Source organism: Peromyscus californicus, unplaced genomic scaffold (genome assembly GCF_007827085.1).
Source record: "Peromyscus californicus insignis strain IS unplaced genomic scaffold, ASM782708v3 Scaffold_22__1_contigs__length_63687245, whole genome shotgun sequence".
NCBI lineage: Eukaryota > Metazoa > Chordata > Mammalia > Rodentia > Cricetidae > Peromyscus > Peromyscus californicus.
The window spans coordinates 40,651,517-40,669,938 of NW_026294525.1; the positions used below are offsets into that span (position 1 = coordinate 40,651,517).

General features: G+C 39.1%; 1 protein-coding gene across 1 annotated transcript in view; it reads right to left on the reverse strand.

Annotated features, from left to right (window-relative positions):
- Smpdl3a (sphingomyelin phosphodiesterase acid like 3A) overlaps window positions 1-18,422 on the reverse strand; it is a 19,694-nt gene continuing 1,272 nt past the window's right edge. Inside the window, exons 2-8 of the mRNA XM_052751306.1 lie at window positions 13,338-13,551; window positions 11,788-11,932; window positions 8,468-8,564; window positions 5,111-5,280; window positions 3,961-4,141; window positions 1,968-2,092; window positions 1-616 (exon numbers count right to left, since the gene is read on the reverse strand). Coding sequence (XP_052607266.1) covers window positions 299-616; window positions 1,968-2,092; window positions 3,961-4,141; window positions 5,111-5,280; window positions 8,468-8,564; window positions 11,788-11,932; window positions 13,338-13,551 — 1,250 coding nt within the window. The 3' untranslated portion in view covers window positions 1-298. The remainder of the gene's footprint in view (window positions 617-1,967; window positions 2,093-3,960; window positions 4,142-5,110; window positions 5,281-8,467; window positions 8,565-11,787; window positions 11,933-13,337; window positions 13,552-18,422) is intronic.

Genomic DNA, 18,422 nt, shown 5'->3' on the forward strand with positions numbered 1-18,422 from the left:
TCCATAGAGAAGTCACCTGCTTTATTACATAGATGAAAATTTTTACAAGGGCATAAGGTAGGTATAATTGTGCAAAATTGGAAGACAAAGTATTTATGTGCAGATATCACTCTGCTAATGAACAATTTACATGTACTCAATGTGTAAAAGTTCTGAATGTTACTGATGTCAGTATCTGAGACTCACAAATAAGAAAGCACAGAGAGTAGCTCTTCTGACCTGGGTCAGTACTTCACAAACTGATCGCTGAAGCACCATGATGTGATTTTTTTTTTTTACTAAGAATATGACTGAAATACTACTGGCTGGGCTTCATAAAATGTCGTTTAAGGCAATCATTGTAGGAAATGTTATCAAGATTCATAATTGCACAAATCTGTAAGATCTTGCATTTCTGATCACAAGTTACACTGCTGTCATAACTCACATAAAAATAATGGTAGTATTTCAGGAACTGTTTGCTGTCTATGGTAGCAAATTGTTTAGCCAATTCATGCAAGCTCCTTGGCTGTAGATCTGCAACGCCATAGGTCTGAGTCAGTACATACTCCAGTGTCCAGTTGGATTCTCCTTTTAGATTTGCTTCCGTTAAGTTCAAATAATACTGCAACATGTCCTATAATAAAGAAAATAACAACCGCAATTCAGAGTGGTTTCAAAATATGGCCCAAATACATTTCTCTAACAACTTCACTTCAGCTGGGCAATGGTGATGCACGCCTTTAATCCCAGCATTTGAGAGGCAGAAGCAGGTGGATCTCTGTGAGTTTGAAGCCAGCTTGGTCTACAGAGCTAGTTCCAGGACAACCAGGGCTACACAAAGAGAAAACCTGTCTTGAAACACACACACACACACACACACACGTCTCAATACCAAAAACTTGTATTGCTTTTTAAAATTTTCAAACTAATGAAAAAGTATAATAGTACATCATCCAGATACACAGTGAGATGTACAAATAAAGCACCTTAAAATCTCACAGCCTAGAGATGACCACTTACAGCTGATAGAATTCAGTAGAGTACTGAAGGCAGCAGTTTGGAAGAAGAAGAATTAATGTTTATTCTTAGGGAGGACAATAGTATGTATCAAAGTACACAAATAAGGCTATATCCATCCAGTGAAAGCTTGGAAAAAGTGACAAGATCAGCTACAAGGATGTAGCTCAGTTATTAATAAAGTGCCTGCCTGCCTTGCATATGCAAGGTCCTGAGCTCAGTCTCTGCATCCTATAAATCTGGGCATGGGAATGCATACCTGGAATCCCAGCCCTTGGGAGATAGAGGCAAGGGGATCAGAAGTATCAAGAATACAGTACATTTTAGGCCAGCCTGTGCTACATAAGACCTAGTCTTAAAACAAACATATAAAAATGGTCTTAAAGAGATGGTCACCTCCCACAAGCAAAGTTTACCTACCCACCCATAGAGATGACAACAGACATAACATCTTTTGCTGTGGATATCGCTCTGTATGCTGTGAATGTGTTGCTCTGATTGGTTAATAAATAAAATGCTGCTTGGCCAGTAGCCAGGCAGAAAATATAGGCGTGATAAGCAGAGAAGAGAATTCTGGGAACAGGAAGGCTGAGTCAGGAGTCACCAGCCAGACACTGAGGAAGCAAGATATAAAAGTACCAGTAAGCCACAAGCCACGTGGCAACTTACAGGTTAATAGAAATGGGTTAATTTAAGATGGAAGAACTAGATAGCAAGAAGCCTGCCATGGCCATACAGTTTGTAAGTAATATAAGTCTCCGTGTGTTTACTTGGGTCTGAGCGGCTGCAGGAGATGGGTGGACACAGGAAACCTTCAGCTGTAATCTTTAAATAAGGACACCATGAGATATCAACATCAAGTGCCTCTCTCATGGCTAGCTGAGAAACATTCTACTAAAAGAATGAAAACTTCAAAGACATATATATAAATGTATACAGGTGGGGTCAACTGAACTGCTCCAACTTACCAGCAATGTATAATCACCAGGTTTGTACTGAAATAGTCGGACACCAGGATTATTTGTCTCTGTTTGTAGAACTCCTTTCACTGGTGTGACAGCAGGAGCCACAAATGCAGAATTTATTGGACTTCCTGGACCAAAAACAAAAACAAAAACAAAAAAACAAAAAAAAAAAACAACAAAATCAGGTATCTATTATAACATTTTAATTTAAACGTAAAAATATGAATAGCGTAGGTTAAGAGATCAATAGACAAATATTATGTGCCCATTGATTAATCCTCCAATTGTAATTGCCTCAAAGCACTGAGTGTTGCTTTTGAGAAAATAAGGGTATTAATACCAAAACCAAAGAGCTATTACTGATTTTGTTAAGCAGATTAATGTTATTATGGTCATATAAATTACCTATATTTTCTAACAATGAATATACAATTATACAGATCTATAACTGACTTTATTTTTGAAAGTCACCTTTAAACACCAGATAAATAGATAGCAGATAGATGACAGACAGGTAGTTTATAGATTAGATAGATAAACGATGATAAATAGATAGATAGATAGATAGATAGATAGATAGATAGATAGATAGCAGATAAATGAGATATACATGATTGATACAGACATAGATGACAGAACACAGATAAATAATAGGTTTTAGACAGACAGATGATTGATCGATAAATAGATGATAGTGATGACAAAGATGATAGAGAATGAATAGACAGATGCTAAATAAAGAAATACAGCAAGATCTTGAAAGACAATAGATAGATGATAAATAAATACAGCAGGATCTTGATACATATTCAATACAAATGATAAGTAAATGGATTTGTTGATCATATTCTCAGCCTTTATACATATATTTGAAAATTTTTCACAAAAAAAGTCCACCATAACTTACACACACAGACACACACAGAGCAACAACAACAACAACAATCTGGTATTTTTTTATCATGACTAAAGCAAAGTTTCAATAATTATATAATAATTTGATTGGCACAAGCCTTTAATCCCAGAATTTGGGAGAGAGAGACAGATAGATGTGAGTTTGAGGCCAGCCAGGTTTACATAATGAGTTACAGGCCAGGCCAGCCAGAGCTACACAGTGAGACTCTGCTTCAAAAAAAAAATCAAAAATCAAAATCAAAATATTAACATATTTTATAACATGTCTATTATAAGAACCATAAACCAATTTTATGGTTGGGCATGGTGGCACATGCCTTCAATCCAGCACTGGGGTAGGCAGGTAGATTTTTGTGAGTTTGAGGCCAGCCTGGTCTACATAGTGAGTTATATGACAGTCAGAGCTCCATAGTGAATCTCTCTCTAACAAAAAAAGTCATATTATGATGTAAAAAAAAAAAATCAAACCTTAAAGTAGTCATTGTTAAAAGATAATTTGTTCTAGATAAGAGATAAACATTTCAAAAATATTGTCAAAATACTGAAGAAAATATAACTTGTTTCCCTCTTGTCTATATACAAGCAAACTTTTATTGTTTTTTGCTATAACTTCTAGTTTTCCTTCCTTTTACTGTGAGTAAGTGACAAGAGCAATTAATAATGTGCTGAATATTTTAGGACAGTTTGTGAATTGTGATCTGTACTTTAAATTCTGAGAAAAAGTCATATAAAGAGAAATTTGAGTGTAGCAGGTAAACAACAAACAGTATTATTTTCTCCAAACCAAGAGTCTAACAGAAACTTGGAGTAAGCTAAGGCTTTCAGAGGCTTCTGTGTGAATGCCAAACAAGCAATACTAGCCCTGCACAGCTGACCAGAGCTTACGTTGAAGAAATCTAGTCACATGTCTAATCCTATGATTTGGGCATTCACCATATAACCATTCAAGATAAATAAGAAAAGGCAAGGGACTTTGCTTTTAAACAAAGCTTTAAATTCCATAACTAGTAAATGCACTGGTCAGTCACAGCTATGCTCCAGCAAGATGGACTGGAACCTGCATACAGATCACCTTCATTACCTTTTTTATCGGAAAGAACCATAAGGCTGTCTCTGTGGGTGTGGCCATAGAACTGTCCTGCAATGACAGAGCTGTATTTTCTGAAAATATCCACCAGTTTCTCATTATAGTACTGCCTCACTGCTGGGGTACCAGTTGCATAAGGAAGATAGCCCACTGGCACGTGTGCTATAATGTATACCTGAAAAAAGAAATACAAGGAGGTACATGACAGCTTGTTTGTACATTTATCATTACTAAATGACAGCTGGATTGTTGTTGGCTTTCCTCTTTTTGGACCCCACCCACCCAGCTCCCAAATAAATCACACATGGAGGCTTATTCTTAATTATAAATGCCCAATCTTAGCTTGGCTTGTTTCTAGTCAGCTTTTCTGAACTTTAAATTAATCCACCTGCCTTTTGCCTCTGTGCTTTTCCCATTCTCTTATTTCTATAAATCTTACTCTTACTCTGTGGTTTGCTATGTGGCTGGGTGGCTGGCCACTGGAGTCCTCCTCCTTTTCTGGCTCTTCCTTTTTCCTCCCAGGTTTCTCCTTCTATTTATCTTCTCTGTCTGCCAGCCCTGCCTATTTCTCTCTCCCACCTCACTATTGGCCACTCAGCTCTTTCTGAGACTATCAGGTGTTTTAGACAGGCACAGTAGCAATGCTTCACCAAGTTAAACAAATGCAACATTAACAAAAGTAACACACCTTCAAATAATATTCTACAACACTGGATACTCATGACTGAGTATTAACTATATTAACTAAAATTTAGAAAGCAAAAACACTTTCTCTCCTGTTTCTAAGAATAAGGGAAAAAGCTGCAATTATGTAATGATGCATTATGACATATATCTCATTTATACTGCACTGTTGGATGGTATAAGAATATTGACCTGAGGCCGGGCGGTGGTGGCGCATGCCTTTAATCCCAGCACTCGGGAGGCAGAGCCAGGCGGATCTCTGTGAGTTCGAGGCCAGCCTGGGCTAACAAATGAGTTCCAGGACAGGCGCAAAGCTACACAGAGAAACCCTGTCTCGAAAAACCAAAAAAAAAAAAAAAAAAAAGAAGAATATTGACCTGAGTCAACTTTGTTTTTAAATCTTGATTTTTAAGGCATTTATTAATTCCTGATTCTGCTAATTCTAGTCTAGAGGATCTACCTTCTCCTTATTTTGCAGAGAGCTGTTGAGTGTGTTTTCCAGCCATTCAAACTGATTTGCTGGGTCTGTCTTATTCAGGGTCATGACATTCGGGCCATAGTACAGGTTCGTATTTAGGCTAATGATCCTCAAGTCTGGATTACTTGCAACTTTCTGGGAGTAAAAGCCACCTGTAAAAACAAATGTAAAAAACACTTTAGGAAGGTGAACACACAAAATGCAGATACTGTGAAAGTGAATTCTTAAGGCTAACAATGCAGATTGGCATTCTTACTGGGTAAGAATCCAAGTTAACATTAACTGAAAAGGAACCATGGGTCAGGTCCAATGTATAAGATTATGAGGGAAGAGCAGTGGCATTGAATATGCATGTTTGGGTAGTGGGAAATTAAACTGATTTTTTAAGAAATAGTAATTTATATTACAATAAACCACAATGGCTCAAAATGCAGAGCAGTGGAATTATACCCCAACTGCCACGTCTACAACACAACTCCTACACCTACAGTTCAGGGATCACTGTGGAAGACAGGGAAGAAAGACTGTAAGAGCCAGAGGATTGGGGAGTTTCCTATGAGATTGTGTGTTCTAAAAATGTCAGAAAAACTACATACATAAAGTCTCACCAATATGGCTGCCTAAATACAATCTGAACAAGGACACCACCAGTACACATGCTAACATGGAAGGAGAATAGCTCCCAAGGCATCCACCTTAGATAAAGAACTACAGGAAACTAAGGAATAATGAAAATGAGAGAAATAGTCTTCCCCAGGCAAGAGATACCAACTGGTTATCCAATACCAAATGGTCAGCTCTGGAAACATATACATACAAATAACATTATACAGACTGAGCAGGTTGTATTCGTGTATTTAGCAAGCTATATCTCTATCTATCTATCTCTATCTTTCTTCCTATTTATTTGTCTACCTACCTATTTATCTATCTACCTACCTATCTACTTATCTATCTATCTATCCATCCATCCATCCATCCATCCACCTACCTACCTATCCACCATCCATCATGCATCTATCTATCTATTCATCCATCCATCCATCTCTCTCTATATATAGATAGATAGATAGATACTTGTCTATCTATCTATCTATCTATCTATCTATCTATCTATCTATCTATCTACCTATCTACCTACCTATCTATCTATCCATCCATCCACCTACCTACCTATCCATCCATCCACCCACCTACCTACCTATCCATCCATCCATCCATCCATCTATCTATCTATCTATCTATCTATCTATCTATCTATCTATCTATCCATCTATCTATCTATCTATCTATCATTTATCCAGTCACATAAGTAACAACAAAGAAAAGGCATCCATGCATTAAAAGAGCAAGAGGGGAGAGATACATGAGAAAATTAGAGGAAGGAAAGGGAAAGGAGAAATTATGCAATTATATTTTCATCTCAAAAAATAAAAAAATAACAATTCATGTACTAGCTCCTAGTTTTAAATAATAGGACTTAAGCTGAGAGATACTATGAAACATAAAATCTGAATAATGGAAATGCACATGACCCTTCTAGATCCACTCAGAAAAAGAACACATATACCCCACCCCTGAATCAGTGGAGACAGACACCAGAGGAGCTGTCATATTGGAACATTTAGAGTGAGCCCCTCTGTTCTGGTGCCTGATTTCTTTGTCTTGTGCTCACTCACCAAGCATCTATTTCTTTAGCTTTCAATCATGACTGATCACACACAGCCTCTTCGACTTCCATTTTCACCCCTGTAGTCACAACATATTATGATTTTCCCCACAGTAATCATAGTGTGAGTGAGTGTGTGTGTGTGTGTGTGTGTGTGTGTGTGTGTGTGTGCACGTGTCTGTGTGTGTGTGTGTGTGTGTGTGTGTGTGTGTGTGTGTGTGTGTGTGTGTTGCATGTAGAGGCTAGAGGCCAACCTCTCTAATGTCCTTCTTCAGATGCTATATACCTTGTTTATTGAGACAGGGACTCTCATTGGCCTGGACTTCACCAGGCTAGGCTCAAAGGAACACAGAGCCCCAAAGATCCACCTGTGTCCACTTCCCAAGAAATGAAAAAAAGAAAAAAAAGAACATTACATATTTACAACATACAATGGCTAGGAGTAAACATTCTGCTATAGTTTAGATTTGGAATGTTTCCAAACATGTGTTCCTTATGTGTTTGCTGGTCCCAAATGATGGCCTTATTGAGAGGTTACTAAATCACCAGGCAGCATGAGAATCTACCCATTGAGAAGCTAAACAGGCAACCGGAGGTAGGCCCTGGTCAACTACAGGCAGTAGAACACAGGAGGAATGTCTTCAGATGGAATGTCTTATGTCTGTTCACACAGACTCCTGTGCTCTCTCTCATTCTCTTTATCCCTCCCTATCTCTTTTTTCCTCCCTATCTCCTTTTCTGGTTTCCATGAAGTAAGGACCTATTCTCCACCATACTCATCTGCCGTGATGCCTTGGCCTCATCAGGGGCCTGAAGCATTGGGGCTAGAAGACCATGAGCCAATCGACCTTTGAAAGAAGAGACTCAAATGAATCTTCCTTCCTTGTTTATCTCAGGTATTTTATCACCGTGCTGAAATGCTTACTAAACACACATTACTATTCCAAAAGAGAGGAATGGGAAAACAGCAGAGACGGCTCAGACAAAAGCAAGATGGACATTCAACGGGATGAGCATTAAATTTTAACTCTGCGGCTGACATCTACTGTACACAGCAGTGGGACATCAGCTTCAGTTGGGTAGTCCCATGGCCTTCCTGACTGCATGTCACATGCTCTCTCTGGGGCTGGCTGTGCTTACATTTACATCTTCCCTTGGAACTTCTGTGGTCTCCACACAGCTTCACTCTACAGCTCCACACACCATCTTCTCATGGGCTGCCCATGGGAGGGGAGGGAAAGACTGTACCCAGGGAAGGACTCACCATGTACTCCTTATGGTACCTTTCTACACATCTCAAGGCCCATCTGAAAACCTTAGCTATTCTTGCTTTACCAGCTGCTTCTTCATAACATTGTGCTTTTGAGGTCAAAAATATCTGCTCTTTCTTCTCAATCCATTTTCCAATTTAAAACATAAGCTTTCGTTTATATTCACATTCAAAGTTCAGCTTTTTCTTCATGTGATCGTGGTTGAGGATGGGACAGGAAGGCAAAGAACTCCTTCACAAGATACACAGGTTTGCATGTGTCCTAAAGTCTCGCTGCTGCTTACTATCTTTCCTACAAAGTGGACACAAAGACCATCTAGAATTGGAAGCCCCAACCAAATGTTAAAGATTTAAGTCTAAACAAGTAATAAAAAGGGAAGCAAAGGACTGTTCCACTAACCTTTCTTTAAAGTGCTAATAGCTTCTTCATCCAGCCACGGTTTCCAGAGGTCAGCTACAGCACTGTAGACCTTGCTGGTTGCTATTGGCAGCTGGTCCTGGCCACAAAGAAGACAGTCCGCAATTGAAACTTTAAAGATATTTGGATTCATTAATGGGAATATTGCTTGAGTGTTGACTATGTTAGTCATCTGTAGGCACTAAATTTTCTGTCTTTAAAGAATTTGTATAACCTAGCAGAGAAAAGGTAGACAAAAGTTGATGCACTAACTGTACGACATATTGCTAAGAGCTACCATAGCGTCCTAGGAGAACAAAAGGAGAAGATTATGTCAGGCAAGGAATGAAGACAGCATTTAAAGTAGGGATTGAGCAACAATTTCAAGTTGGCATTAAAGCAAAATGCGTGGTCCAGACATAAACACAACAGCAGAGGTGTGCGCTATGTGCAGAGAGATGCTCATGCTTAGGGCCTGGGCAGGGTTTAGATGGAGGATGAGATCAAGTGTGTTCCCAAGACAATGAAGACAGGTTTGAGCCTGCACACACAGGACTGGTGTAGCATGCTGTAAGATTAGAGAAAATTTAATGACTTAAGATTTTAATAAAGTCATTTAGAATACTATTACAAAGCTGCACAATTTCTTCAAGAGTCAGATTTATGCCTGAGTGCTTGTGATTTGCACTAGACTCTTTGTGGAGAGCTAAGTTGTAACATATAGTAACTAAAAAAAAAATAATAAAATATATAAAAAATTAGGAGCTGAAGAGCCAGCTCAGCAATTAAGAACATGTATTGCAGAGGACTGAGTTTGGTTCCCAGCAGCAATGTTGGGTGGCTTACACTGCCAGTAACTCCAATCCCAAAGGATCTGATGTCTCTAGCCTCATACACACACACACACACACACACACACACACACACACACACACACACACACACATACACACACACACACACACACACACACACACACACACACACGAGAGAGAGAGAGAGAGAGAGAGAGAGAGAGAGAGAGAGAGAGAGAGAGATTCCTTTTGGGCTGAGACCTGACTACCATAGAGAAATGAGCTATAAGAAGAAGGGACCTTACCCATGCTTACCCATGAGCTTGGCAGCACCAGTCTTACCAATGCGGAAGTAAATAGAAACCCTGGTCTGCACTGCTAACTTGAGCAGTAATGGGAAAGAACTCCTGGGTAAGTAATCTGCCTCTGATGAACAGGTGAGGCAGTTGCACCTCTCTGTATATGTTTATGGAGTTACCCTGCGGGGTTAGGGGCTTTTAATGGCAGAATTTTACACTAGCATTCTCTAAAATTATATCCCAGATAGCAGTCTTTAGGGAAATTTGTTCTGAAATTTTCTTGTAATGTTTGATATATCTAAAGCTGTGAGGTGAAAGAGAGCAAGGGAATGCAAGAGGAGTTATAGGAGGGGAGAAGAAAGGGTGGAAATGATATAAATACAGTACTCGTGTATGAAACAGTAAAAAAAACTCGTTTTTACATTAAGAAAAGATCAGGAGGGTATGGTGGTGCAAGCCTTTAATCCCAGCATTCTGGAGGCAGAGGCAGAGGCAGAGGCAGAAAGAAAAGAAGTAATAGGAAAAAAAAAATCACAAGGTAGGGACTGGAAATCAGATTCAAGGGAGAGTACCTGTTTAGTTTGTGGGAGACCTTGGGTTTAGAATGTGGGAGACCCTGGATTCAATCCCCATCAGTAAAACCTATAATCTAGAAATGGGGGAAAATGTAATTTGTATATATGCAGCCCAATTTACCTACAGAAAGAACAATTTAGAAGTCAGTATTTATGTCTTTGACTTGCTTTAAGATTTGACTTGAACAAAAACAAGGATGAAGATAAAATAAAATCTCAAAGAAATAAAAAAAAAATTTACTTGGGATATGATTTAATGACCACAACTTTACTTACTGAGGGCTTATGAGGTATCAGGAAATATGCTACACTCTTTTCATATATTATCACTGATATGCACAAAAGCTTTGCAAGGCAAATATTGTCACTCTTGTTTGTAGAAGAGTGACCTATGGAAGAAAGACACGTGAATTGTGATAGGAGAATGTCTTTCTGTATGCTGCAAATATGTGTTGCTCTGATTGGTTGATAAATAAAGCCATTTGGCCTATGGCAAGGCAGCTTAGCGGTAGGCGGGAAATTCAAAGAGAGAGACAGGAAGAAGGCGGAGGAGACACCAGTGAGCCGTCCAAGGAGCAACATGTAATATGACACAGGTAAAGCCACGGAACACATGGCAATACATAGATTAATAGTTATGGGCTAATTTAAGATATAAGAGCTAGCTAGCTAAAAGCTTGAGCCATGGTCATGCAGTTATAATTAATATAAGCCTCTGTGTGCTTACTTGGGGGATGTGAGTGGGAGAGATTTGTCCTGACCGCTGACAGGCTGGGACACAGGAAAAAAATCCAGCAACAGAATTGCCTAAGCAAGGTCTCTGAACAGAGGATGATGGAACTATAAATTCTCATGAACAAATCTCTGTACAAATTGATCCTTTTTGTTTTGTTTTGTTTTTTTGTTTTTCAAGAGAGGGTTTCTCTGTGTAGCCATGGCTATCCTGGAACTCGCTCTATAAACCAGGCTGGCTTCGAACTCACAGACAGCCACCTGTCTCTGCCTCCGGTGCTGGGATTAAAAGCATGCACCACCACTGTCCAGCTTGAGTTTTACACAACTGTAACAGAACACTGAACCATAGCTAAGTATGCACAGGCTTAAAAAATGGCTTCTGTGAGTGACTGGAGTCAGGTCACATCAAGCACTGAATATCCTGAAAATAATTTTTGTCTTGAATTACATCTGAATCAGATAAACTGGATTGGAAGACTGACCTTTGTTTATTTTAATAGTCTTCCTACTTGTGTCCTTAATAATAATCTACCTTAAATCAGAATGTGCTGATCTTCATATGTCTACAGGTTTGGAAAAATGGAAACACCTGTCTATATTAACCTTGCTTTACAGGCCTGTTATGGAAATGACAAATGAACAAGAAAAATATACTGAAAGGACCATGGAAACTAAAGAAGTTTATAACAAAAAAAGAACTGAAAATGCACAAACTATGAAATTTACTTCTAAAGAACATTACTGGCATAATACTTTATGAATTGTTTTTTTAATCATTTGAAAACACCCATAACCTTCCTTGATGGTTATCACAGGAGTACTTCCTTGAGATCCATTCTTATACCCTACCCTTGTCATCATTTTGACACTATTAATAGGGAAATCATCTAAGCACGTCTGGAAGCTGAGGTCAGTTTTACCTGTGGCCAGTAATCATGATTGCCCAGTGCAGGAAAAACCTGGAGGTTTGGAAAGAGGCTCTGGACGGTCATTGTCATGTTAGTGATCACCTTTATAACAGTGCCTGTCGAGAGTTCAGGTACTGGGACATGAGGTGGGCTATCCCTGAAAAGGAGACAGAAGTGTAAAGAATAAAATCCCTAGATTTATGGGTGATAACTTGTTGTAGCTATCATAGATGTCTACTTTAGAATAACAAGTTAAAATTAAAGAGTCAAAGAGTAGCTAATGGTGATGGCATACCCATAGTTCCTACTATTCAGTCAGGGATGGGTTGAGCCCAGTATTTCAAGATCAGCTTGAACTACATAGCAGAACACAACCTCAAAAGGGGTAGAGGGATGGGGTGAGATAAATACTCTTCATCTACTGATAATAGAAAAGGGGGTAGGTGGTAATACAGGAAATTCTAGCCTATTTTACCCCCTGGCTGAAGATTTATAAGAAACAGCACAGAATCAGAAAAGTGCAGACTGCAGGACCAAAAACATAGACTCAAATATCTGTTTTACCAACAAGTAATTATATACACGTGGGCGAGTTGTTTAGAATCTCAGTGTCTTCATTTCCTCCCCTCTATCATGGAAATAATATGATCGAGGGATATAAATATTAATAAGTTGCAGAATAGAAGTTAATTAAAACAGTCCTCCACACAAAGTAAACACCTTATAAAGATTAGCTATAGCCCATATTTAGGAATTAGAAATACAGTCCTCGGGCTGGAGAGATGGCTCAGAGGTTAAGAGCACTGACTGCTCTTCCAGAGGTCCTGAGTTCAACTCCCAGCAACCACATGGTGGCTCACAACCATCTGTAATGAGATCTGGTGCCCTCTTCTGGTCATACATGCTGTATACAAAATAAATAAATAAATCTTTAAAAAAAAAAAAAAGAAATACAGTCCTCACCACAGTATTCTGATGGATGGACCTAGTTAATTATCCCCCCATAAAATGATGCTTCGCAAAACTGTCATCACAAGTTAACACCCATTATTGTCTTTTGTTCTTAATTATTTAACCAAAACTTATTGTTGTATTAATCCATATTACAAGAAACTAATGCAAGTGTGTTACTAATGGAATCATCTCTTAGTTAACATAAACATATTTATAAAGTCTATACCACAGGAAAAAGAATCCCCACAGGATGTCTAAAACTGTTTTTAGCACTAATAATATTGACTAATGTGGTCTAGTATTTTTTTACATAACATGTTTTATTAAGTCTGAGAGTTGCACATATGTATACAATTTACCTTGATCATAGTCATTTCCCATTCCCACTAACTCATCCTAGATCAACACCCACCTCCCACTCCCTCCCGACTTCATGCCCCCTCTTTTTCCTTTTTAGCTGAGTCCAATTTGCACTGGGACCTTTCACTGTAGCATAAGACCTAGCCTGCTTTAACACAAACAATTCTTTATGAAATTTAGCACACTAATGAAGATTGCCACACTGTTAGGACAATACTACATAATTAAGAGTTTATGTACGTTCTTACCCTGTCCATATCATGAAAGATGCTTCTTGTCCTGAATTCTTAATAAAATCAAATGCTGACAAAATAAGTTGATATGGAGAGTCACACAGAAAATCTCCAAAGGGGCCAGGATTGGAGGCATTTGCACCTTTAGATGAAGCACACACCTTGGTGTGGTCATCTGTGATGTGGTAAGTCGGGTCTAGATGCAAGTCAGTCACATGCCAAAACTGTCCTGTTGGTTAGAAAAGAAATACCGATAAATTCGTGTTTAGAGTAAGACCAAGACATCTACTCCCCTCACCACAGAAGGAAGTTGTCACAATTTCAGGGTTATACTACAAAGTTAAATGCAACTCTCTCCTGTGAGATGAAGAAGCGTCACATAACGGAAGAACATACAACTTTCACGTGTGAAACCAGTGAGTCCAGAGTTAGCATGACTACTCAGCAAAGACTCCAGGAAAGATGAGATTGCACAATGAAACGCTTGGTGCCATCTTTCTGAGAGGCCAGTGAGATCATATCCTATTGTGTCTCAATAGCATGTCTTCCTGCAGAATTGAGACATTATTGGCTTTACTCTTGTAGAAAAACAATCACTTAAAAATACTGTCTACTGTACCAAGATTGCACAGGTAGATAGAGTGCAGAATCAGGAAATGTTTATCTCAGTTAATTCTTATACTGAGTTAATTTCTCTCAGCATTAAAGGAAAAAACAAATCTTGAATAAAAGCCATGACATAAACACGATTGCTTAGATGTTCTTTAAAGCTAACTAATCAGAGGTAAAACCATCATACACTTGTACTCAATGTTTATATTATGGGAGGCAGTTCTTAAAAGACAAATTTTCTATTGGGCTCAGGGAAAAGCCAAATTTATTTTTGCAGTAATCCTACATGGAAATCGTATTAAGAAATAGTATTTCATTGAAAGAATTATTAGAACAAGTCATGATATCTTTCACTATGAATCTGTGTTATATGCCAGGTGTAGGTTTATTTATTTATTTATTTATTTATTTTGTTTTTTTTGAGACAGGGTTTCTCTGTGTAGATGCAAGTCAGTCACATGCCAAAACTGTCCTGTTGGTTAGAAAAGAAATACCGATAAATTCGTGTTTAGAGTAAGACCAAGACATCTGCTCCCCTCACCGCAGAAGTTTTGGTGCCTGTCCTGGATCTCACTCTGTACACCAGGCTGGCCTCAAACTCACAGAGATCCACTGGCTCTGCCTCCCGAGTGCTGGGAGGGATTAAAGGCATGGGCCACCCCTGCCTGACAGCCAGGTGTAGTTTATATGACAGATATGGTATTAAGAAATTCGTATATGTTGTATCACTTCATTCTCAAAGGGACTCCATGAAGCTGAACTTAATATTTTGAGTTTATAATAGAGAAACTAATGTCGGGTGTGGTTTGAATGAGAAATATCCCCACAGGCTCAGGTATTTGAATATTTAGTCCCCAATTAGTGAAGTGGAGTTAAGGAATCTTTAGGAGGTGTAGCCTTGGTTGAGGAAGTACCTAATGGTGGGATGGGTTCTGAGAGTCCATAGCCTTTCCCCCCACCCCCGCCGTCTCTGTTTTCCATTTGTGGTTGAAAATGTGACCATTGAGCTTCCTGATCCAGCCCCATGTGCCATGCCTTCCTATCCTGGATCTAGAAACCCAAATAAACTCTACCTTCTAGAAGTTGTATTGATGGTGGCATTTATCACAGCAACAAAAGTTCACTAATACACTGAAATAGGAAGTAGGAATTTTGGTAAGCATACACAACTTACATATGATCCCGCATATAAGGGAGCCCATATGTTGAAGAGCTCTCAAGTTTCCTTATATATAATTTATATATAAATTCATCCATTGTGTTGCTCTCTCATATATAATTAACGACTTCAACGCTGACATGTGTCCAGCTTTAAAAGCCATGATGTTTTTTTACTTTTCTGAAAGCATAGGAACCTTTAGGACACCAGAACTGAATTTTGGAATCACAGGAGATCAAACATTTTCCTTATTTTGTTTTAATTACCATATTATTTAGTGAGTATATTCTTTGCATTTTTTCAGACTGTCCTCTTTAACTGCCCTTCAAAATAACCCTCCACATCTGCTGCAAAAACATACTTAAAAGAGTTTTTAACTCACTCTGTTTTCAATTTACACCTGAAATATATCAGAAGAAACAGCAAAAACAAGTAGGATGCAAACTTTTTAATCTATGCAAAAACGATAAAACTTAACAAAACCCAATGGAAACACACAGTGAAAACAGTTATGACGATGTCTTGACTGTTGATTTGAGGCATGCCTATGAGGAACTCTTGAGTCCTGATGTAGAAGGACCCAGGCCACAATGGTAGGCACTAGTCTCAAAACACATGATCCTGGATTGTGTAAGTGGAGAGAGAACTGGGTACAAGTAAGCATGGGTCATTTCTTCTCTGTCTGCTCTTGACTGTGGATGTGACCAGCTGCTTTATGTTCCTGCTCTGGCTTCCCAGCAACAACGAGGCAACCATTTGACTACAGCCACAGAAACGAAATTAAAACAGCAGTGGACTCGTTAAGTAGCAAGGACAAGTTATTGTTTTGGGGGTCAGTTCTTGCCAGTGTCATCATAATTTTATAACAAGGGTTTACATGTAAGAAGTATAGAAGACTTGAAATCCAGATGGAAGTTGAAATAAAGTAGTATCCGTGGTCAATTACTCAGTACTTAATCAGTCTTTGAAAACATCAGCCAAGAGTAATTTCTTTCTTTCCACACAAAGCAGAAAATGCCCTAAACTTTATCTCGAGTTCAGTTATACCGTATCCCAGTACACAAAGCAGAGTAGGCAGATTGATTGGAATTATCATACAGGTTGCCCTTCCATCTCACTTTTTATGTAAACCTGTGTTCATACTATTTGTAGAATGTAAACATGCAGTAACTACACATAAAACAGAATGGCGTTGTGACACCAAAGTCAGACAGCCTGACTTCTGACATAATCTCTACCACCCAGTAATTAAAGTTGGCTGTGTGATCTTAGCCTGTATCATCTGTCAGATGGAAATGTAATGGTGTCCTGTAAGATAATAGGTATCTTAGCTGTAGCAGAAAGCAAGTCCTTAGAAGGCACATGACACTGAGCAAGCTACATTTTAGTTTTGCTATCATTATTTTAGAAAACCTGCCATCTGTAATTGAATTTCCCCATTTGCATGTAACAGTTCAACTTCATCAAGTACTTATGACATGTTTAGTACGTTCTCTAGGCTTTTCATCATTATTGTCCGTTATAACAGACAGAGAACTGAAGTGCACAGAGATTAAGCTAAAGTCGCATATCATAAAGAGGGCTGAGACACTGATTCAGGAATCTCACCGCAGAACTCACATTATTGCTTTTAACCACTGTACACTGCCTCCCACATACTTAGTCAAATGGGCTGCCTCACACGAAAGTAGATAATGGTATCTACACACAAGGTGCAGTGAAGATTAAGGTAAATAAGATCATGAATGGATTAAGTTTTCATAATCCGAAACTTGAAATGGATTAGGGCACATCCTTCCGACAGAATCCAGTAGCTGGTTCACAGAGTTCCAAGAACTGGGAATTTGCCTGATAGAGTGGGCCCTTAGCAAAGACTCTTTAATTTATAACTAATGACATTTAGGCAAAGGCAGATTTCAGGCTTCCCTCCATATCATGTGACTAGTCAATGAAAGCTGAGCTAGAACCAGTTTCTCCAGATGCCCAGGTGCTGTTTCTACCACATTGCTGGATAGACAAATGAGTGGATAATAGTTTCACTGAAGGATAGCTTTAAATGAGTCAGAACTTCTGGAGGTTTTACATCCTAAACGTAATGAAATTGTACATAAAGAGTGTGTGTGTGTGTGTGTGTGTGTGTGTGTGTGTGTGTGTATGTGTGTGTAAAAGGCCACCAGTCTGGCCTGTGATACAGTCAGAAACACACTCGAGTCGAAATTTTCTAGTTCAAAGTCCAAAATACTTTACCACAATTGTTTTTTTCTTCTCCAGATAATCTTTTCAAAGATTTCTCTAGAAATAATGCTTCCCACATGTCTAGACAGATAAATGATCAGAATTGGTCTAGACAGATGCTCAAAATTTCCAAGAAAAAAAATTTAAGTCAAAGAATGTTTAATAACTTGTCCCAGCAAACCCAATGAACCACAACTGTAGGGACAACTGTATGTAGTTGTTTAAATAGGGGTTGGTTTATCTGTTTATAATGTCAGTTCCTATGTGCTAAATACACCAGTAAATGACAGTCTACTAAATCAAAAAAAAAAAAAAAAAAAAGGAGCCAAACACATTCAAGTAAACAACACCAAGGTAGTTATCCTCCAGTCACCTGGACTTGGCAAGGGAGAAAGCTAGGCCTGGGAATTTAAACACAGTGAGAAAGCAAGCAGAGAATAGTCTGGGTGGAAGTTGTGGGGCAAGTGCCAGGGAGAAAGAAGAGAAAGCATGGAAAATAATCCATGCAATGTGAAACCCCTGAGTCAACACATCTGGTCATGGACTCCAGTTAGCCTAGGCAGTAGGAGGTGATTCAACCATGTCACCTCCCCTACCAAAACAGGAAACTAAATGAAGATTCACATGACACACACACATCCTCCCCCCGCCCCCCCCCCCCGCAAGCAAATTTGCACACGAAGGCTTTCAGCAATTAACTCTAAAAGGTGACTGGCTTTGCCTGTGGTGCAGCCTGAGACATCTTTAGGTCAAAATCCTGAAGAGTCACCAATTTAAATAGCCAATTCCTGGTGCTAAGCCTACTGCCTGACGGACACAATTCCAGCAGAATAAAAACACAAGGCAACAGGATACATACATACACAGTCGGGGTGGGGGGATTCTGTTATGATTGTTACTTGCCAGAGTTGGCAAACCAGACATACAACTGTGGCTTGCAAAGGCTTGACAACTAAGTTCATGCTCAGGCAAAGATAAGGGACCCGCCCCCGCTTCGCCCTCCCCGCCCCGCCCCCGCTCCGCCCCCAGAACATTCCTGAAGTCCTGTGCAGATAGATAGAACGGCAGCTTAGAGAGGAGACAGACGGCAGAAT